At 36.7% G+C, this 24,137-nt stretch overlaps 1 protein-coding gene across 1 annotated transcript; it reads left to right on the forward strand.

Annotated features, from left to right (window-relative positions):
* The first annotated feature begins 994 nt into the window (after positions 1-994).
* Positions 995-6,069, forward strand: LOC111152129 (ankyrin repeat domain 7). The gene is made up of 6 exons (XM_022510435.1): positions 995-1,032; positions 1,081-1,230; positions 3,718-3,832; positions 3,990-4,163; positions 5,016-5,122; positions 5,928-6,069. Exons 1-6 carry the CDS (start codon positions 995-997, stop codon positions 6,067-6,069), a joined length of 726 nt encoding a protein of 241 aa, XP_022366143.1.
* Positions 6,070-24,137: the final 18,068 nt, after the last annotated feature.

The raw sequence follows: 24,137 nt of genomic DNA on the forward strand, positions 1-24,137 counted from the left end.
CAGAGTTGAGTGGTCAAGGTCAATAAAAGCTGGTAGAATTGGGGCGCCTGGGTGGCTCAGTGGGTTAAGCCGCTGCCTTCGGCTCGGGTCATGATCTCAGGTCCCTGGGATCGAGTCCCGCGTCAGGCTCTCTGCTCAGCAGGGAGCCTGCTTCCCTTTCTCTCCCTCCCTCTCTCTGCCTACCTCTCCATCTACTTGTGATCTCTCTCTGTCAAATAAATAAATAAAATCTTTTAAAAAAAAAAAGCTGGTAGAATTAATGGACTGTAGATGCAATGAATTATAAGGCTTTTTGGAATTTTCTGACATGAGAAAGCAAGCTGGAATGTGAGAGGTAGCATTCAAAAATAAATTTGAAATTGAGATTATAGAGGGATCTCAGTTATTGTTAAAGATGTGTTTGAACATGTGAATCATGTTGGGGAGTGGGTGATTACCTATACTGGAGTGCATGATCCCTAAAGAAGATCCATCCCCACCACAAGGAAGGTAATCTTCTTTTCAAGAGTTCAAGTCATTAGGTCTGTCCTTGAAGGATAAGGGGTTATTTGTAAGAAAGTAGGTAGGTTTCTACCAAAAGGCTCTTGATCTACCAGTAAGATTGTGTAGCAGTCAGTCAAAGATCTTAACTGAGAATCTGGGTCCGGACGCTTCAGTACTGAATTTCTCCCCGCGCAGGGGCGGGGGTGCTGCAGCGCCAAGCCCGGGGTGTTGCCAGGCAACTGAGGTGGTGTGTTGCCCCAGGCAAGTGGTTGAACCCGGTTCTTGTCTTTGATCACTTCCTGTCACTGACTCACTTCCGGTCACTGGCTAGCTTGGAATCTGGGGTGAAGACCTGCCCAGAGACACCCTTGAGCCCTTGGGGGTTGGGTGGGGAAGTGAGAGGGTGAGGGGGTGGGGAGGTAGGGAAGGGCCAGGCCCAAGGGGCAGGTGGGGCCTTTGGGAGCTGCAGGGACACCCTGATCCAACAGAAGAACTTGCCTCCTGTGCCGCCATGAAGAAGTTTTTCACTTTCTGGAGAAGGAAGGATGAGCCGGTGAGCCCGTCTTCAGACCTGTCCGTAGGCCTGGCCAGGACCAGTACTCGTCACCTCACCCAGCCAGGCTACAACCTTCGAGATAAGGACTTAAAGAAACTTCACAAAGCTGCCTCAGTTGGGGATTTGGAGAAGGTGAAGAAGTACCTTCAGCTGAAGAAACATGATGTGAATATACGGGACAAAGAATACAGGTGACCAGACTGATGAGGGGCAGTGTGGAGAGGAAGCAGGCTCCCCTGGGTCGTGGAATCAGGAGCAGCACTTGTCTGGCCTACTTCATCGTTTGTCACTCCGGGTTTCCCATTGCCAGAGGGTCGCACTCCCAAATTCCAGCTTGTTATTTCTTTCTTTTTTTTCCCCCCAGTTTGTTATTTCTTAAAGTGCTTACCTGGATATTTGAAGTTATTTTTGTCATCCTTGATTGCCTCCACTCCTCCCATTGCATTAATCTCCACCTGATACTTCACCCTTTACCCAAACTGATGTTTTTTAATTTGATATATGTATGGTTGTAAGATTTTGAGACACGGAGACAACAAAACAATGACTTTCTAAATGTGGTTTTCCTATGGTTTATTTATTTATTTTTTCCAATTGCAGAGTATCTTCAAAAAGCCCATCACAGCCACTTACTGCAAAAATAAAATTAATTTTATATATTAAAAAAAGAAGCTACATGTTTGGCATTAATAATAGAAAATATGTACTGACTATGCCTATCTTAAAATTTGGGGGGCAGTTTTCAAGTCATAGGGTATGAAAAACATCATTTTTCCTCATAATTGGATAACTGGAAGCTGTTGTTATAAAGAAGGTTTATGTCAGTTTGCCAATAGTTTTATGTCCTTCCCTCTGACAAAAACAGAGTTATCTAAATTTATCCAATTTTTATCCTACACCACTCCATTGAATTACATTACAGGGTCATGGGTAACCTTGACATGACTTCATTTAGTGGTTAATTCTCAGTCTTACCTGGCTGGCATCTCAGCAAAGTATCTTACTTGCCCTGTCAGTAGTATTTGAAATAATGTTTTGTCTTTCAGGACGCTTGGTTTTCCTGGCACTTCTTCTTCTGTGGGCACTTCTTTCCAGATTCCTTTGCTGATTTCTTTTCCTCTTCCTGTCTGGTAAATATTTGAGGGCTCAGAACTTGAAATGATTCTGTGTCTTAATCTTCACTTGCCTGATGAAGAGAGATTATCTTTAAATGTTTGTATTCCAGTGCTTTCCAATATTTTATCTCTGGCTAGAACTCTCTCCTAAACTCTAGACTCATTATATAAATACCTACACTTCAACGTGGGTATCTGATAGACTGTGGTCTGCAGGTAAATGTTAATAACAGGCTCTTAGTTGAGTGTGGGAGCGAAGCAAAGGGAGGAGAAGCCCCAATTTCAAGCTACCAATGTGATGTTATTTGGCTTGAATCGTTTCTGAAATTTTAACAATTGGCTTGTGAGAGCCACTTGCTTTATAATCACATCCCTCTGTAGACATCTCAAACATCCCCAAACTCTGTTCCCATTTTTCCTCCTCAGACTTGCATCTCTCTTTCTAGAAATACCAAATTCTTTCAGTTGTTAGAAACCCTAGCGTCATTCTGGACTCCTCTCTTTCTTTCGTATTACCCATCTGACCTTGTTGGCTCCACCTTCAGAACATAGCTAAAATCCAACTATTTCTTGCCATCTTCACAGTTACTGTTCTAGTCAAAATTGCTATCATATCTTAACCAAAATTGCTGCATTGGCCTCCTAACTAGTTTTCTGTCTTTAAACCTTTTCAGTTTATTCTCAATACAGTAGCCAGAAAGATCCCGTAAAATGTATGTGAAAAGAGTCATTCCTTGCCTTAACAACTTCTACTGGCTTTCCATCGCTTTAAGGGTAAAGGCCAAGATCCTTTCAATGGCTCATTCAGACTTACATGACACGTGCCCCCACTCTGTTATCTCGCTGATCTTCTGTTCTACAACTTTCCCTTTCATTCATCTCCAGCTTCCCTGGCCTCCTTAGTGTTCCACAGAAATGCCAGAAATGTACTTAGGGCCTTTGGACTTGCTGTTTCCTTTGCCTGAAGTGCTTTTCCCCCAAATATCCACACGGCTTCCTCTCTCACTCCCTTCCTGGGTTTATTTAATTATCACCTTATTAGCGAGGGCTTCCTTGTCTCCCCTTCATACAATAGCAAGTTCTTTGTTTGCTGACATTTCCTATCTTCCCTGCCTAATTTTCCTCTTAACACTTAATACTGTCTGGCATGCTTTCTATTTTAAGTTTTTTGTTTACTTCTTCCACTAGCGTGTGTGATCCATATGAGCAGGTATTTTTGTCCATTTTGTTTGCGGCTCTATCCCCATCACCTAGAACCCTACCTGGCCAAATGCTTCCTAGGTATTTGTTGATGACTACAATGCACACATACATATGTACATATTTTTAACTCAGTGTAATAACTGTCCTTAACGTGAAACCAGTTAAATATTTGATCTTAAAGGCATTTGCATAGCCTTTTTAATTCAGTAGAAAGCAATTATAATTAATGTGACTTGTATATAAAGATCAATAAGTACATGAAGGAAGTATCAACAATATATGATCTGACACGTTCTTGAGTATCATAACTTCTCAAATTAAGACTTACCTCTAACTCTGTGTTTTGTTATATTGATATAGAACACCTTTACACCTGGCCTGTGCTAATGGATATTCAAATATTGTATCTCTCTTAATTGAGAAACAGTGCAAAATAAATGTCTGTGATAGGGAAAACCGGTCTCCATTGACTAAGGTGTGTTCATTTTTCCTTTTCAATCAGAATGCATTTGAGTTCTTCTAGTTCACTTTTGTTGGGTTTCATAGTTTAAATCATAGTAGTAAATGTCAATTTAATGTAACACATCCTGAGTAGTAAGTTGGTTACTCGTCTGTTCTTGTTCTATTGACAGGCAGTACAGTGTGCTAAGGAAGATTGTGCTACTATTCTTCTAGGCCATGGTGCAGACCCAAATCTGGTGGATTTAGATGGCAATACTGCTCTCCATTATGCTGTCTGTGGCCAAAGTATCTCATTAGTTGAAAAATTGCTTGAATACAAAGCTAATCTTGAAGATCAAAATAAGGTAGTCTATCAAAAATTACTTTATGTTATAGAAAGCAATGGAAGAAGGTATGTATTGGCAGATCATTCATATGTTGAAACACATGTTATATGAATTGTGAATTTTCCAAAATGAAACCGGGGGAAAGGAGAAGAAAAATGAGATTATCAAACACTGATAAGTTTTTCCTTTTTAAAAAATCTTGGTCCATTTTGTTTCAAACTATAACACTGACCTCTAAAACAATACTATATTTAACAACGATAACTCTTCAGAGGCATATATCAAATGAGAAATACCTGATTTCCCTATAAGTTTATACTGGTTAAAAATCATAACCCTATTTTTGCCTGTCTTATTTATATACTCATGGATAATGATAATAAGGTTAAATTAGAAAAATCACTTACTGTTCTAAAAGTAATCCATCTCTCCTATCAAGATGAGGGGTTTTTTGGGTTTTGTTTGTGGTTTTATTAAGCTTCTTAACACTCAAGTTCACTGATTTTGTCTCTATGACAGCCCAAAATAAGTGTCAGCCTTGGAGGCCTATAAAATCTCAATAATAACAACATAATGAAATGTGAATTGACAGTTTGTGATACTTACATTAAATGCTAGATGCTCTTCACTTAAATCCCCCAGGCTACTCTTCCCCACAATTTGGATTAGGCCTAAAGTAAAAACTTGAATTTTATATCTGAATGACGGATTTCCAGTTTATTTTCTTAGTCTCTGAAACTATATTTTTTGAAATCGAAGTGTATATTCAGAGGTTTCTTATTAATGCATTTTCTCTTAAATTGAACTTAAATCTAAAAGGCATATAATATTTGTATATTTTAAATAATCATTTTGAAATAATTTTTTCAGGATGGGTATACTCCACTGTTACTTGCCATTACTGAAAATAATGCAAAAATGGTAGAGTATCTTCTGAAGAGAGGGGCAGATGTGAATGCTTCAGATAAGAATCAAAGGTATAATGAATACTAAATAAGACCATACAACTATAGCTACCTAACAAGACAATATATATGTATGTATGTGTTTGTGTATGTGTGTGTGTATACATTTTGTGATACTGATAAAAGATCTGGCCATATAATTTGGACAAATTACCTAGAGTCCCAGGGGTCTGTTTTTCTGTAAAATCAAACTGTTGGCCAGATCGATAGGTTATTATTATTATTATTATCATTTGTAACTTAGAATCTTACATAGAAACTCAGTCTCTAAATCCTAGATGCTGTAGTTAATTGGGGGTAGATACCCAGAGCTCCAGACATGCCTCTCCTTAGTATTTTGAGACATCTCAAAAACACTAGGGTTCCAGGGAGAAGGGATTAAAAAACCATTGAGCTAGAGCACCTGGGTGGCTCAGCTGGTTAAGCGTCTGCCTTCAGCTCAGGTCTTGATCCCAGGGTCCTGGGATTCAGCCCCACATCAGGCTTCCTGCTCTCTCTTTCTCCCTCTGCCTGCCACTCCCCCTGCTTGTGCTTTCTCTCTCTCTCTCTCTATTACTCTCTGTCAAATGAATACATAAAATCTTAAAAACAACAACAAAAACCTTTGAGCTAGTTGCTTCCTAGAGACTTAATTTTAGACTCTGATACAATGTGATTGGTATATCCTTTTGAGCAGATCTGCCCCCTTTTTGCGTTCTTGCCCTCCTTCCCTGATAGTCTACTTTTGAACAGTAAATTTGGAAGACTAACTTTTCAAAAAAAGCACAAGACATGTCTAAGATCCATAAATACATGTTTATGTATCTCTCTTCTCCAGAACAGCCCTTATGATTGCTCTAAGCGATGAACCAACAAATTTAGTCAGTCTTCTTCTTCAGCAAGAAGTGGACCTGTCTTGCCAAGATATTTATGGATTCACAGCTGAGGAATATGCTTCTTTTAATGGTTTTACTGTGTAAGTGATACTGTATATCTTTTAACAACTGTATGGGATTTGATCATAAGGAAAGAACCATGAGCCCCCAAAGTGAAAAGCCGATAAGGTACAAAGTGCTGCATAGGGGTAACCATATCATGAATTCTGGCCACATGGATCCAGAGATCCTTGATTTCTTCTGTTTGTAGGGTCCAGTCAGTCTAAGAACTGCAGCCTGAGTCTGCGGATTAACTCCCAGTGGCATGGAAATTTGAAGTATGTCAGCACAGTGATTTCAGCAAATAGTGGCATAGCCAATAATAAAACCTCTGGGTAGTAACATTGGGCAAAAGATGATTCATCCATGAAAGACTTTTTGATTGTTTTTATACATGAGTAACATAAAAATTCAACTTTTGAATATTTTTATTCAAAATAATATTATTTTTTGTTAGCTAACTTTAGTTTGATAAGTTTTCAGAATTCTTAAGTATATTCTCATTAACCCAAAAGTCAAAACTTTTTGTGTATAAATATGCATTTCTAACTTTAGTCAATGAGAAAGTGAGATGAAATGAACAGAAATTTGTATATATCTAATGAAATTAAAGGTATTTTCCTTATAAGTTCATTTTAGGGTAAAATTTTAATTATACATAGGTATTTTTCCTAGTTTTTTTTCTTGTTCTTCCATCTCCTTTATTTACATTTTAATAATATCTTTTAATCATTAAGTCCATATGAACATCACAGGGGTGGGAGGAGTGAAAAAAAGAGCAAGAGAAGAGAAGTAATTTTTATATATACATTCAGATGTGTATTTTTAACGTCTAAATTGAACTTTATAAACTCAGGGATTCATAACCCACTAAATATATAAACCATAACTGAGTACAGTATTTTCTTTGCAATACTGGACATATGTACCTTGATTTACCTTAGTTTAAGCAAACAAAAAATGTTATAAAAATTTAAAGAGATAAATTATTAATACTATCTATGTTATGAAGGGATTCTTCATTTTATAAAAAGAATCTGTTTCTTTTAATTAGGGAATTTTCCTTATCATTTACAAAGTTTGGATATGGGGGCACCTGGGTGGTTCAGTTGGTTAACCAGCTGACTCTTGATTTCAGCTCAGGTCATGATCCTCGGGGTCCTGGGATCAAGTCCCTGTCAGGCTCCACACTCAGAGGAGAGTCTGCTTGAGATTCTCTCACTCTCCTTCTGTCCTTCCCCTTGCACATTAAGCCCAAGTGTTATGAATTGTGTCCCATTCTTCCCTCTTCAAAATCACGTGTTAACTCCCCAGCACTTCAGAATTTGGATGATGGTATTTGGAGAGAGGGCTTTGAAAGTGATGATAAGGTAAAATGACTGTGCAGTAGAGTGGATCCTAATCGAGTTTGACTGGTATTCTTGTAAGAAAAGGAGATTAGGACATAGAGACACCAACAGTGCTTGTTGCCAGAGGGGCAACTTTAAGGTGAAGAGTCAGCAAAGCACAGTCATCTGCTAGCCAAGGAGAGAGGCGGGGAACAGACCCTTTATAGCCCTCAGAGGAAACCAGCCCTTCTGGCACCTTGATCTTGGATTTCCAGCTTCCAGAACTGTGAGAAAATGTCTGTTGTTTGAGCCCCCCAGTCTGTGGTATTTTATGATGGCAACCCTAGCAACTTAATATACCAACAATAACCTAAAGCTATTTTTTTCTACCTTGCTAGTAGTTCATTTGTGATAGCAGGAAAAAAGTACCAGAGAATGGGAGAATGCGAAGTAAAAATGGTATCTGTTAATTGAATTGGCTTGAAAGGAGGCTTGAGGTCAACAGCAAGTGTATGACATACTTAGGAAGGCTCCAGTTAACATCTTAAGGTTTTGATCTAATGATTATTATGAATTGATTATTTACAAATCCTGAATTTATGGATAGATATCATCAATTAATTGCCAATTATGGAAGGGAGAAGAAAGTTGAACAGATGTCTAATTCTGAAGATACAGCCTTGGGCACTACATCTGATACAGAAGAACTGAATGAAGGTAAGAAGATACAAACTAAACAAATAGTTTTAATGGTTTGCTTTTAGGAAGAGACTCAGTTTTCTCAAATAGTATTTAAATTTGAAATAGAAATTTTCTCTAATTTTGAAATGCTAAATATTTTTAAGAATTGTCCTTTGTAATTAAAACATTTTGACATTGTGTTGACTGAAAATGTAGAGATACTGAATGATTAAGATAATTTTTATCCATAGTCTATTTATAAAAAACAAAATATGACTAGTTATAATAATTACTAGTTATAAAAAATAAAATTTTTAATAAATATAAAGCTATTAGTAAATTTTTAATTTTATTCTAAAAATACTTCAGATAACTACATTTGATAATTGTTAATATAATATATACTTAATCATTACATAAAACTTAAAATTAGGTAGTAATATCTGTGAATTAAAAATACTGTGCATCTATTGTAATAAATTCTGGTGCTTATTTTCAAAAAAAAACAAACATTTATTTAGGTCTGTAAAACAGCATTTTGTTTATTTGTTTTTTGGTGTGTATATGTTACATTGACTTTTTTTAGTTGGATGAGACAAAAATTTTTACAGTTATACTCTGTGAATACACCAGCAAACACACTCCTCCACTACCCTTCAACTATAGCGAAAAAAGAAAAAAAAATAAGACAGGGCGCCTGATGGCAATAGGAGATCATATGACTGTCACAACTATTCACTCTTCCTTCATCCCCTCAAATCTATCATTATCATACTTAGAATAGTGCTTGGTCCTATTGCTTCCAGGTGAGTGAATTTAAGAGAGAATTTACCTGAATTTTCCTTTGTAACTTAATCTTACACACTCAAGAAATTTTGTTTGGACTCTTGTTCTTCATCCTTATATGTTCCTCTCCTATCATCTCTCTCTCCATCTCTCTTTCTCTCTCTCTCTCTCTAATAATGTTCATGCAACATTAAGAAGCAAAGAACTTCTGTGATTTATACTTCAGTTCTTTAGGGAAATAAAGCAGTAGAAAGTTAAAAATACCACTCATGTATTTTGCGTATCTCCTGAGGCTAAACAATTAAAACACCTCCATTCCTTTTACCCATGGCAATATAGGTTGCTGTTTTTAATGAGATGTTAATCTTTGTGTGTTTTGAAACATACTAGAAATATCAGGTCAAGAAAATTGTCCAGACACATTGCAAAAGATGGTGAACATCAAAGGTTGTGTTTCTGTCGGATTCCAAGGGGATAATTTAATTATTCATTTTTTAAAATGACCATTAAGATACAGATATATTGATGCTAAATTATAATTGTTTTGTAGCTCAGGTATAGAATTTAAGAAATAGACTTAGGAGTGAAAATATTTGAACACAAATGAAGACATTACAAATATTACTTGTTTTCTAGACATATAACCTCATTTCTACAAGTCCTTTGCTGCTGCCTTGAATTAGAAAAGTCTGTTTTGAAAGAGCAATTAAATGAAATGTCACAGCATTTCACTGACTACTCATTTGAAGAAAAGTTTGTTAATGGAGAACAATTTTCACCTTAGAAGATGCGAAGAGATTTCAAAAGACAGACATCTATATCATGAGCTCTCAGTTGGAAGGATACAATTTGTGTTCAGCTTATAGTCAGCAAAAGTCTTTTTAGTCAGAATTTTGAATGGGGTATTCATAAGTGTAAATTTTGAAACATAGTGTGCTAGGCATACATTAGAGCATTTAAATAAAGTAAAAATATTAACATGTCAGCTATAAAATAGAGAAAAACATTATAAGTAACCCCGTGTAAATGGAAATTCTCTTTTATTTGCAAGCACTTTCACTGACAAAACCCTTTTTCTTTTGGAGAAGTACTATAGTAATACAGTTTAAGAAAATTTGGGTATTACAGAAAAGGAAAAAGGAAATAAGACTCATAGTCTCATAACCCAAACAAAACATCTGTTAAATTTCTGGCCCATTTTTGTAACCTTTTAAAATCTGCTTAACTTTTTTTTTTTTTCCCTCAAAGGGAATTTGCAATTTTGCATTTAAAAACAAAATAGAGAGTACATAGTTTTCACTATGCTCTTTGCTATACCTTGAACACATCCAGGACGATCTAGCTTCAGGATGATTCCCTGGAAGACTCTTCCTTTCATTGTATCCTGGGACACTTCCTCCCCTCACAAGGGACATCAGTGAAGACTTCTCTGGCTGCCCTTCCATTCTGCCGCTTACAATACTTTGTTATCTACTCCTCTCCCCCTTGCCTTTTGAATTGCAAGATGCATAAGAGCTTGAGCTTTTGTTCATAGGTAAATCCTCATCACTTGCAAAATATCTGGTGATAGTAAATATTCAGTCGCCAAATACAGTCATACCTCATTTCATTGCACTTTGGAGATTTCCTTTTTTTTTTCACAAGTCGAAGGTTTGTGGTAACTGCATCAGGCAAGTCTATTAGCACCATTTTTCCCGCTGCATTTGCTCACTTCATGTCTCTATGTCACATTTTGATAATTCTCACAATATTTTAAACTTTTTCATTATTATTATATGTTATGGTGATGTGATCAGTGATCTTTGATGTTACTATTATAATTGTCTTTTGATGCCATGAACCACACCCATATCAGACAGCAAACTTGATCCATCAGTGTGTGTGTTCTGATTACTCCCAACTTGCTGTTCCTTCTGTCTCCCCCTCTCCTCGGGCCTCCTTATTCTCTGAGACCAAACGTATTGACGTTAATACAATTAATAACTGTATAACAGACTCTGAAGTATTCAAGTGAAAGGAGGAGTCTCAAGTCTTTCACTTTAAATCAAAAGCTAGAAATGATTATGCTTTGTGAGGAAGGCATGTTAAAAGCTGAGATAGGCTGCAAGTTAGGCCTCTTGTGCCAAATAGTTAGCCAAGTAGTGAATGCAAATGACGAGTTCTTGAAGAAAATTAAAAGTGCTTCTCCAGTGAACATATGAATGATAAGAAGCAAAACAACCTTATTGCTGATGTGGAGACAGTTTTGGTAGTCTGGATAGAAGATCACCAGGTACAGCATTCCTTTAAATCAAAGCCTAATCCAGAGCAAGGCCTTAACTCTCAGATCTAGCTAATGATAATTAATAATAATTAAGATAATTAATGAAGTGGCTACACTAAACAACAGATTTTCAATGTAGACAGAACAGCTTTATATTGGAAGAAGATGCCATCTAGTATTTTCATAGCTAAAGAGAAGAAGTCAATGCCTGCCTTCAAAACTTCAAAAGATAGGCTGACTCTCTTATTAAGGGCTAATGCTGGTGACTTTAAAAAGAAACCATTGCTCATTTACTATTCCAAATATTATAGGGTCTCTAAGAATAATGTAATATCTACTCTGGTTGTGCATTATACATGGAACAACAAAGACTAAATGACAGCACATCTTTTTACAACATGGTTTGCTGAAAAATTTTAAGCCCATTACAGACAAAAAGATTCCTTTCAAGATGTGACTGCTCATTGACAATGCACCTGGTTTCCCAAGAGCTCCGATGGAAATGTGCAAGGAGATCAGTGCCTATTTTCATGCTTATACAACATCCATTCTGCAGCTCATGGCTCAAGGAGTAACTTTGACTTTCAAGTCTTATTATTTAATCAATACATTTTTGTACCATCTTGTAAGGCCAGAGCTGTCATAGATAGTGATTCGTCTAATGGATCTGAGCAAAGTAAATTGAAAACCTCCTGGAAAAGATTCACCATTTTAGATGTCATTAAGAACATCTGTGATTCATGGGAAGAGGTCAAAATATCAACATTAACAGAAGTTTGGAAGAGTTGATTCCAATCCTCGTGGATGACTTGGAGGAGAAGGGTTAAAGACTTCAGAGAAGGAAGTAACTGCAGATATGGTAGAAATAGAAAGAGAACTTGAATAAGAAGTGGGGGCTGAAGATATAACTGAACTGCTACAATCTCATGAAGTACTTTAATGGATGAGTAGTTGCTTCTTATGGTTGAGCAAAGAAAATGGATCTTTGAGATGAAATTTACTCCTGGTGAAGATGTTATGAAGATTATTGAGATGATGACAAAGGATTTAGAATATGATGCAAACTTAGTTGATAAAGCAATAGCAGGTTTTGAGAGGACTGATTCCAATTTTGAAAGAAGTTCTACTGTGGGTAAAGTGCTATGAAATAGCATCATGTGCTACAGAGAAATCATTTGCAAAGTGGTCCATTGATGCAGCAAACTTCATTGTTGTCTTCTTTTAAGAAATTGCCATAGCCGGGGCGCCTGGGTGGCTCAGTGGGTTAAAGCCTCTGCCTTCGGCTCAGGTCATGATTCCGGGGTCCTGGGATCGAGCCCCGCATTGGGCTCTCTGCTCGGCGGGGAGGCTGCTTCCTCCTCTCTCTCTGCCTGCTTCTCTGCCTACTTGTGATCTCCATCTCTCAAATAAATAAATAAATAAATCTTAAAAAAAAAAAAAAAGAAATTGCCATAGCCACCCCGCCCGTCAGCAACCACCACCCTAGTCAGTCAGGAGCCATCAACATTGAGGCAAGACCCTCTACCAGCAAAAAAATTATGACTCAATGAAAACCCAGATGATGGTTAGCATTTTTTAGCAAGAAGTGTTTAGAATATTTTCTTTATATTACAGTGAAGGAACTGAGGTTATATAGTTAAGAAGCTTGAACATTCTTCCACTTTTAAGTGGCTAGGTAGGACTACTGTAGACTTACACTATTTACACTTAGTAAAGGGAGTCTACTGTATCTTTTCCACTCTGTTACCTTTAATTAAGGTATGTACATTATATTTTTGACACAATGCTATTGCACACTTAATAGACTACAGTATAGTGCAAACATAACTTTTATATGCACTGGGAAACCAAAAAGTTAATCTTATTTTATTACTAAGATGAGAGTAAATAGCCCAGGAACTCAATAGGCAGAGAGCAGAGTTCAGACCGTGAAGACTTTCTGTGTTAACAAGGACACAATAAGCCACTAAAAGCAAGGCAGAAGAAGTCTCCATGGGACCTGTGCCTAGTTAAAGTTGGGATCTGCAGTGATAGGTGATGTAAATCATATGCTGGTGATGTAAATCTTGCTGGATGGTCTGAGAAAACTGTGGAAATAAAGATAACCAAATGAGAATAAATAGAAGCTATTCAGAGTTTGCAGCAAGGGAGTCAACCATCATCACTTACATATGACAGAGCCTCAAAGGAAAGCAGGAAAGTGGGAAACCTCTATTATTTAAAAAAATGGAAGACTTCATGCTCGAAGTCTGATTGGGGTTGGTTGGCATGGAGAAGCTGGAGATTGGTTAATTAGAAGTGTTGCATCTTATGTGATTGATGGGAAGAGCATATTTGGCTTTCTCTAGTTGGTGTTGAATTGGAAGCGAAAAGAGGAAGGAGTGAAATAGTGGGAAATTGGCAGTGTTCTGAGTTTTAAGCCTTGACAAAATGTAAGTGCTTAATCAACGAGAGTTTTTATTACGATTGTAAGAAAGACATTTGCCAATTTCTGTATTTCATGTATATATTTGCTATTTCCATTGATGCTTTAGTAACAGAGTGGAAAAAATATAGTAGACTCAAAGTCCTACCTAGCCAGTTAAAAGTGGAAGAATGTTCAAGCTTCTTAACTATAACCTCAGTTCCTTCACTCTAATATAAAGATGACATACTAATCACTTCCCAAGATTGTTCTCATGAGGCAGATCTTTTCTCCTTTATACTACGTTTATACTACTTCAGCATCCTTGGACTCATGTATCTTTGATATAAATTGTATTGATTGGCTACATGATATTCTAATTCCCTATGTGTCACTCACACATTCCCTTACTGTAAGGTATTACATCCCCCCCCCCATTTTTTTCCACCATTAAAGACTGAAAATCTCACCTTGCTATCAATATTTTCTTCTTTGGAATTATGTCCATTAGAGATAGTTATACAACTGACATTACTAGTTTACAAAGTATTAAAGTATTTATGTTTCATAAAATGCACTACCAATATTTTTCCAAAGTCTTTCAGTGTTTTAAGATCCACTTGAATCAAAAGTTGACTGAAAAAAAGATTTGACTATTGAAAAAAGTGGAAGACCAGAAACTATATGTGACCAAAACCTCTTTCTTATTTGACCATCTCATTACATTTTATAAGAGGAGAAATCCATTAAATAGATTTATATGAAAGATTTATTTTGAATAATAAATTTTAAAATGAAAGTCCTTAAGGGGAAACCATTTTTCATGTAATTAAGCTAGGTACAGAAGTAGAGGGTTGATGATGTTAACAGTTCTTTAAAGTTGTATGAAGAGAAATTTCTTTAAATCTTGTATCACTCTATGATTGAATTCATGGAACTCATTTGGCATTAGGGATAAAGTTTAAATCTTTTATTGAGTGAGACAGAGCCAGAAGAGTAGAGGAGGAGAGAAGTGAAATGCTTTTTTTTTTTTCTTTTCATCTGCACAGGGTACTTCCCTTTCTGCTCATAATTTCCCTTTGGGGACACACGTTGTCACACTCTGAAACCATGGCAGGGACAGGGGTTGCTGCATGGGCTCCCAGATTAAAATCCCCACTACCTTCCAGATGTGGGAGTAGAATAAGCTGCAGGAATGAAGCTTCTGCTACTAGAATAAGCAAGAGACCTATTAAAAAATAAAATTGCCGGGTGCCTAGGGAAGTTTTCTCGGTGACAAGGCTTTCCCGGTGTTGCAGCCCCAGGTCGGCAGGACCCTGGTATTGTGCAAGCCAGCTTGTCCTTAGGCCCTAGTGCCCATCTGGATGGCCCACCCCCCACCCCTAACCACTGAGCTAACTACCACCATATCTGGGGAAGGACACAGCAGCTCAGGGAATTTCCCTAGACGGGAGAAGGGGGCCGGGCCAGCGCCTGCGCACTGGGTCTCTGAGGCTAGACCCTGAGCGCCCGTCCAGAGCCGCTTCCTTGTTGTTAGGCTTAGTTTCAAAGGGTTTTGTTAGTTTCTCTGCCTTCCCCGAAAGTGCCAGGGTATAAGCAACGGAACTTTGATGCCAGGGGTCACCACTGCAAGAACTGCTTCTGTGACCTCGCTCTCCTGGATGGGATCAGGTGGCAACGAGAAACAGGAAACTTGGATTCGTTCTGGCGATCCTCTACCCACTCCCCAGAACGATGAAATAGGTTTTGTTCTGTCTTGGAAAGGAAGGGCAAGTGAAAGTCCAGGTCCTCTGCCAGCCAGAGGAGAGACTGCAGGGATCTGGGTGTGTGTAGCAATGGGCCCGAGTCCCACTAACAAAGCTCGGGAAATCCACAGGGGTGCTGCGTGGGGAACATGAAGTAAGTGCCCTATAGTCTTTAGATGGGGAGCCATAGCCTCACCTAAGAGTCATTAAAAAACAGATAATAGGGACAGTGTGAGGACTACTGGAGGCCTATGGGGTGCGGTGGGGAAGAGGTAGACACATATTCTGGGAAAGGCCTGTGCACTTTCCCTGACTCCCCTACGTGTGCAGCTGGACATTGTCTGCCTTCCCAGTGAGGCATTTTTTTCCCTTTCTAATGCTGCTCAGCAGCTGGGGCATTACAGTGCTTAAAATAATAACTTCATATAGGATCCAAGACAGCGTGTTTGTCAGTCATTCATAAATCAAAATTTTAACATCGACAACAACAATCTTTTAGCTGGATCTTGATCCTTTCATTGTACGACACATTACTAACAATTTTAAAGAGGCTTAACTAAGTGTAAATAGTAATAGAAAGTACATAAACAATCATTTCCTCTTCCAGTATACACATTTTAAATGATCAAATATTAGCATATTATAGAAAAGTTTGTAATGAGAGAAAAGAACTCCCATACTATAGAAATTTCTGAAGTAAAAATACTTTTGATAAGATCAGATCTTTTTAAAATAGATTTTATATTTTAGAGCACTTTTGCATTCACAACAAAATCAAGCAGAAGGTACAGAAATTTCCTGTATACCTCCGGCCCAACACATACATTGCCTCCGACACTGTCAATATAACTCAACAAAACTGTACAATGGTTCCAAGGATGAACCTACACTGACACCTAATAATCACCCCAAATCTGTAGTTTACATTTACTCTTGGTCTTGTATGTACTATAGCTTTGGACAACTGGATAATGATACTCATCCACATCACACTACCCTACAAAATAGGTCCATTTCCCTGAAAACCGTCTGTGTTCTCCCATTCATTCCATCCTCCCTCCAGCCCTTGACAACCTCTTTTTACTGATTCCACAATTTTGCCCTTCCCAGAATGACCTCTAGCTGGAATCATATACTATGTAGCCTTTTCACATTGGCTTCTTTCACTTAGCAATGTACATTTAAGTTTCCTCCTTGTCTTTTCATGGCTTGATAGTGCATTTCTTTAGCACTAAACAATATTTTATTGTCTGGATATACCACATTATCCATTCACCTACTGAAGGACATCTTGGTTGCTCCCAAGTTTGGGCAATTATGGATAAAGCTGCTATAAGTGTTCATGCACAAAATTTTTTGTGGACATAAGTTTTCAACTCCTTTATGTAAATACCAAGGAGTGTGATTACCAGATGACATGGTAAGAGTATGTTTAGTTTTGTAAGAAGCTGACAAACTGTCTTCCAAAGTCACTGCACCATTTTGCCTTCCCACTGGCAACGAATGAGGGTTTCTGTTTCTCCACAGCCTCACCAGCATTTGATGTTGTCAGTGTTCTGAGTTTTGGCTATTTTAGTAGGTGTGTAGATCTCTTTGTTGTTTTAACCAACATCCTTTAGGTAGGTAGGTAGGTATAAACTATATGCTTTACTAAGTAAGAAAAACCTTGGAGTGGAAAGGTGTTCCATGTTCTTGAACAAAAAGACTCATTTATCTAAAATATGTAAACTTTTATTATTTTAGCAGTTTCCTATAAACCAAATCAAAATATCAAGATTTTAAAAATTAGAATTATTTGTGATGCTATTCTGGTATACTTTTATGATGATATTAAGAAAAGGTTTGAAAAAAGACATTTATAAATTTCCACTAATTATTGTTTTACTGACAGCAGAATAGACGGACAAATGACTGGGCTAGAACAGAAATTTTAGAAACACATCCAAAAATCAATGAGAAGCAGTATTTGATCATTATGAAAATTCAAATTAGTAGGGAAAAGCTGAATTATTCGTAAGTGCTGGCTCAGATCTCTGGTAGTGAGCCATAGCTGGACTAGAGCACAGCTCTGTTAGCGCACACTGAAGTTCTCAGGTATTATTTCCAAAGCATTCCCTCATTTCAGTCAGAACTTTATGTGGAGCCCAGGTCATCACCCAGACCTTCATGATCGATTCCCTTTTGAGACCTTTGTTGTTCTTGCTAAGAAACCAGGGCTGCGGCAAGTGGGACACTTAGGGTGGAAATCCGAGGATTAGTAATAGGGGCCAGCTAAAGCGATTAGATTCAAATTGTATTCCAAAAAGGTTATCAGTCTCTCTCTCTCTCTTTTCTTTTTTTATCTTTTTCTTTTCTTTTTTCTTTCTTTTTTTTTTTTTTTTTTTTTGCTCCTAGATGGTCTCTCAAGACCTAAGTCCTTTGTAGCTGCCAGTGTCAGACTATGAAAATTCCTGTCATCCTCCTCTAGAGCAGTGGGGGACTACTTACCTTAGATTCCCACTACTCAAGTCCTAAGTTTGATATAGTAATGAAAACCACCTCCTGTGTGACTTCTGTCCGTGCCTCAGTTTTATGAGAGGCTGTCATAATTTTCAAGGTTCAACAGGATCCTCTCAATTCTAAAGGACCTAAGTCTCTTGGGGAAGGTTCATTCAAATCCATCCATGTATCACAATCTAAGTATAAAAAGTGGTTTCCATCCTCCAAAACAATTGGGGATCAACATGGAGATTGAGCATTATTCATGAAGATCTTCTGGTTTGGAAAGTGAGTGGATAGAATGGGAATAGTTTACCACCTCAGTCTTGACTTGATCTATTAGCTATCTTCCAATAGCATGATTGGCCGCTATTAACAGAGACCCTAAAGTTTCTTATATGCAACCACAAATTTGTTACCTGATGATTTATAAGATATGTAACTTTAGTTACAAGTGACATAGTAACTGATTGCAAGTTGTAAAATTACAAACCACAAGCAATAAACCACCTAATGAGTAATATTAGGATTTAAAACATTTTGTGAAAACTGCAGAATTTGGGGACCTTAGCACCTATATAAAACCCCAGACCGTGGGTTTTATTGAAGTATCCAGAATAGGACAGTAATAAAGTTAGTGAGCACATTCTGTGCACTGTCTCACAAAATATTTCTATATGTTATGTCATTAAGTCCCCACAAAACCACTTGGGACTTAGGAAGGTCAGACAAGAGACACATCTTACAGGAGCTGAAGAGAAAGTACTTGACAGACAAAAAGTAGCCACATGTCTAAACTGGGAGAACTAATCTTTAGGACTTCAGGATCTTATCATGTGACCTCTGGTTAATTTAATGAGTTGTACTGCTCTCAACTCAGGACCACTCAGTGATAATTTTTCACTCAAATGCTAGTATAAAGTTAGTGTTGCTCCGAAGTTTGAAGTGTATAGAAGTTACATACAATTTTATACAATTTTATATAATTGAGTTAGCTTCTGTCTGTTCTATTATCAGAAATATGAGTATTGTGTAATGTGCTTGGCACATCATCTAAGTATTAAAATAGTAATGTTATTTATTACATTTTCTCCTATATAATAATCACCATGTGATTATTAAATAATCACATTGAAATGTAACCACATGTAAATAATAATGGAAATCTAAATATTCTTTCTTTCAAATATAGTTAAATTTATATCAGTTAAAACTTCTGATAGTGAATTTTCTCTTATTGATTCTGCCAAAGACATAGAAAGTAGGATTATGGAAGTTTTCATAATAAAAGAGCTATTTAAAAAATCAATATTTAAATTTCATTGTTTTTCTTAAAATTCCACAATTTATGATTATTTAAGATGTTCATTGGGAGATTCTGAAATAATGTCTGAAGAGTAATTTATTTAGTTTCAGAAGTTTACTAAGTTACTAAATCCATAGGGTGCCTCTGTATAAATTAGAAAACCATTAAGTATTATTTGCTTTTATGTAATTATAAACAAAGTGGATTTGTTATAAAATGGGTTAATTTTTATAACAAATTGTTTCTTGTCATAAATGATAGAAATTTATTTATAATAAAAAGCACCTGTCTATTTAACATGGAATTGTAAACAAACACAAAGCAATATGAACTTCAGTAAAAAATGTCAAGTTATATTTTTAATTTACTTTTGCAGATCAGTATAGAAGTTAGAAAAGCAATTCATTATTGAGAATCACAAGTTCTTTTATACGTTGATACATTATCAATCTCTCTATTAACCTTTCTCTTTTGTTAAGTTGAAAAGGATGAGTTGTTCCCATTAGAACAAAATATTTTTCTCCCAATTGTTGGCTAATTGTCAAAATTTACTGTCTTAATCCTTTCAGGCTATAACAGATTACTATAGATTAGGTGGCTTAAACAAGAAATGTTTGTTTCCCATAATTCTGGAGGCTGTAAGTCTGAGATTAGGGTGCTAGCATGGTCTGGTTCATGGGGCCTTCTTCATTTACTTTCTGTGTCCTTGGATGGCTGAAAGAGCTGGTTAGCTAACAATCTTTGGCCTTTTATGGGGCACTAATCCCATCCATGAGGGTTTCTGTGATTTGATTACCTCCTAAAGGCCCTACCTCCAAATACCATTACATTGGAATTAGGGTCTCAGCATATCAATTTGGGGGGATATAAATATTTAGTGCATAACATTTTCTAATTTTGTTAGAACAAGACATTTTATTACCATCAGCCAGATTTGTCTTTGTAGAATAAATATATAAACATCCCATCTCTGGATTTTACTCGAAGTTTTAATAGAAGTGCAAAAATAGGGGCGCCTGGGTGGCTCAGTCATTAGACATCTGCCTTCGGCTTAGGTCATGATCCTGCGGTCCTGGCATTGAGCCTTGCATCTGGCTCCCTCCTCAGAGGGAAGCCTGCTTCTCCCTCTCCCACTCCCCCTGCTTGTGTTCCCTTCTTGCTGTCTCTGTCAAATAAATAAATAAAATATTTTTTTAAGTGCAAAAATATGTCACAAAAACAAAACTGCTGCAATGAGATTGAGACCTGAACTGAGATGAAGTCAGACACTTAAATTGACTGAGCCATCCACGTACCCCTAAATGGTTGATCTTAAACTCACTGAGTAGAACCTCCAAGTAGTTCAGAGCAGGTAAGTTCTTAGCATGGGACCTTTTCATTTATTTTTTCAGGAAAGAATAGCCATGTTTGCAGGATTCTATCCACAGGGTACATAAAATTGCTAGGACTAAATGAGTTTACTGCTGTCTCTCTGAGAATAGAAAGTAAATACACTTGTCTCTTCTGTACTCCTCTCCCCTGGCCACTGGAAATCTTTTGCAAGGATCATTGTCTCTTACCTGGTTTCTAATATGGCAAGGTATAGTGCCTCTAGACCTTATGATGGGTTCTTCATGCTAAACTGAACAGTTGTTAACTATATTCCCTCCTTGAACTAAGAATTAGCTAAGTATGCTATCTCTTTACTGCCCCTAATGGATGAGGTCTAGAAAAATCGTGCTATTTAAATTTGTTGTTCTCCAGTTGTAATAACAGTTCTGTTCATGATGCCATTTCTGTTGATTTTATTGGGTTAGGACTATGATAACTATAATTAACTTGTATCAAATTTTGATAAATCACATTCTCCCTTGCATATAATGATTTGTGATGGTGGGGAAAATTTTAATGTATCAGTTGCCCACCAAGAGTGTAATTAATACTCTGGAATATTTTCCAGTTGTGTTCCAAAGGGATAGTTTGTGGCAAAGCATTGAAGAGTATTGTACTCATAATATTATTAAATATTTTCCTATTGCTGATTCAAATTCATTTTTACTTTTTAGTTATGGATGAGAGTTCTGAAGAAGACCCATTAGCAGGTAGGATTTTTACAGATTACCTCTTAAATAAGGGAATGAAGAGAAATGGAACTAAGATTTATTCAGTGTTTTACTGTGGACTAGATAAGACAGTATGTGCTTAACATGTGTTCTCTGTATAAAAATCATAATAGCTCTGCAAAGTTACCATGCTGTCAATTTCTTCTTTTTATTAATTATAAAATTGTGATTTAGAGAACTTGATTAAATTGGCATAAGTCACTATGTGCTGAACCATAATTTAACTCCAAGTTGGCCAGGCTTTCAGACCAACCGGCCCCCACCCCACCCCCTCCAAGGTAGCTTTGTATCCACAGTATCAAGAGACAGGATCCAGTCAAGATCCTGGATCCTCGATCTTCAAGAAGTCAGATTTAATTGTGTTTGCTTTTTCTGAGGGGAAAAAAAAAAAAGAAAGAAAGAAAAAAAAAACCTAAATCAAAACAAACACAGGCAAAGGCCTAGAGTTTGTTCTAATATGTTTGATAGTTAAAATAGTAATCAGTACTTTGTTTTCACCATCAAGGGTTTGAGGGCAAATCTGTTAGTGGTGGTCTCAAGACTGTAAATTATTTGATTGCCTTCTCTTTTCTCAGATTAAAACCAGCAAAGGAAAAAGATACTTAGGGTGCAATCCCAGAAATGCCAGGTGTAAGTTTCCAATAGTCCTCTCCCAGGAGAGTTACACAGATAGCACCTAATTTTCCCAGGTATAATATTTGATGACACATGCCAACTCTTGCTAACCAGAGAAGCTCACTCAAGACTTAGTGTTTGGGGTTTTTTATCAGGCCTCTGTGAATACTCTTTATAGACATAGATAAATAAATAAGTAGTTCCCACATGACTAACTTTCACTAGTCTCCAACCTCCACAAGTTCAACTGAAACAAACATGGCCCGGGACTTGAGGCACACAAAGCTCTCTTTATTAGAAAGGATATTCCAAGGGTTCAAAGGTTATCTCCCCAGAAGATAGAAGGTCAAGCCCCAGTCCTTTTTTTGGAGTGTGCTGGATTTGAGCCTTTACTGCAGAGATAAATCAGTCTATTACTCAAGGAAATATTACACATCTTGCTCGTTCTTGCCTTTGTGTCTACCAATGTGGAAAGGTTTCTCAACCATTTATGCAAAGCCTTACTATCCATAAAGACCTAGCACAAATCTGTCAGTTTCCTTGAATTCTCCTCCAGCTCCCCCACATCTCTGCCCAAAGAAGCATTTGCAAACTGCCATCCATTGGGCACATTTATGTATTGCCTTCAAATATCACTTTACCAGTCATATCATCTCTCAGTGAAGGGTCTCATATAGTAAATTCTCAGGAAATGAATTGTTAGTGATAAATTGTTTACATTTATTATTCATTCTTTAATGTAGAATTTTATTTGCCCTAAACTATCCTTCCAGTCTTTATAGGATACTTCAGTTTTAATATACAAAATAAAATATGCAAGTTCTTATTCATTCTCAATTTCAGACTTTTAGCATATTCCCATTTGCCATTTATCTTTTCACATTAAAGAAATCTAATCTTTATATGACTTCTAACCACTGACTTTGTTTTTCTCTGTACTTTCTCTACCTCTGGCATTTAAAAAAAGTGGTGCTCAAAACTTCACATCACCTTTTGCACAAGGGAAAGATACTCATTTCCAATAAACTTACAGGTCTGTACAGAATTTTACTAGTATTATTCCATCAAAAAGCTTTACCAAGGAATGCTCTTAATTACTCTTGAGTACTCTTCCTAGGTAAAAATAGATAACTTACAGTCCTTCATTCAATATTGGGATATAGGTTAGCTATTATCAACATTGAAACATTACTTTGTTCCAGGCAGTGTTCTAAGTGTTTATTATCTTAATCTTCGTAACAACTCAAGGAGGGTTGTCCCATTTTTATTGGGGCACCCAAGACATGGGAGATTAATTTGCTAAAACTACAAGCTAAGTTTGATTCCCTTCACTGCCATGCTACACTGGCCTCACTTGACTCTTAATTTTAAAATTCCTCAAAACTTTACCTCCTACTTATCTTTAGGATCTCTGGTCCTTTTCTACATAACTACAGTAAAGTTTACTCAAGTCAGGCTGAAAGATCTAAACACTTTTTAAAATAAAATTTCAACTTTTAAAATAAAATCTAAAAAAATTTAGCTATCATTTTGACTTCTTGAAAATTATTTTTAAAATGTCATATAAGCCATATTGCAGTGCTTTCTGGCAACTTACCAGTTTATGAATTTATTCTTTATAGAGTATAATTATAATTGTGATTTTCCTGATATAAGTCAAATTAAGTGAAACAAGATATATTGTGCATATTTTCAGACATCATTTTCCTGCTTGCCCCCAAAACACACACACACACACACACACACACACACACACACGCACACACACGCACATACACAATTTTTCATACATGACCTAAGTGATGTATCCCCCAGAGATGTGTTCCACCCCTATCTCCAAGCTCCTGAATTCTTTTCCTTTTAACATATTTCAAATATAATAACAATTCAGTACCATCTGCATTATTTGGTATTTGTAAGGCCAGTATATAGGGAAAAGAAAACAAACCAAAGGTTTACAGTATAATTGAAAATTACCCTAGTGAGGAGAAAGGCTTTATCATATAGTTGAATAAACACTGGGGTAGAAATAATAGCATGGGATTTGGATGCTAGTTTTAGCAATACTTGACCTGTGCCACTTCTGGCAAATAATACATCTAAGAGATAAAATGATGTTTAAAAAAGAAACATACAAAAAAAGATGAAAGTAAAAGGTTATAACAAAAAATCAATACAGAAAGTGGATGTTTAAAAAATATAACGTTACACCTAAGATCTGAACAGTGTCTTGCAGAATAGTTCTCAACTCCTCCATTCACCAAATAATGCCAGTGGGCAGCAAATGGTATTCTGTTAACTAATGAGAGAAAACTACTGGTAAAAGTTCTCTCTTGCATTTATCCTTAGTGTTACACAATCTACATAGACTCTCCAATCTTAAAACAGAAAAAAGGTTGGGAAAA

Source organism: Enhydra lutris, unplaced genomic scaffold, assembly GCF_002288905.1.
Source record: "Enhydra lutris kenyoni isolate GAN:26980312 unplaced genomic scaffold, ASM228890v2 scaffoldscaffold27, whole genome shotgun sequence".
In the NCBI taxonomy this organism is placed as follows: Eukaryota; Metazoa; Chordata; class Mammalia; order Carnivora; family Mustelidae; genus Enhydra; species Enhydra lutris.

What these genes read in the sequence shown, in the direction of transcription:
- LOC111152129 (XM_022510435.1), top strand. Translation starts at nt 995, where the DNA reads ATGAAGAAGTTTTTCACTTTCTGGAGAAGGAAGGATGA. An exon ending in ATACGGGACAAAGAATACAG is followed by an intron (nt 1,231 to 3,717) that starts GTGACCAGACTG and finishes ATATTGATATAG; the next exon opens with AACACCTTTACACCTGGCCT. An exon ending in GCTTCAGATAAGAATCAAAG is followed by an intron (nt 5,123 to 5,927) that starts GTATAATGAATA and finishes TCTCTTCTCCAG; the next exon opens with AACAGCCCTTATGATTGCTC.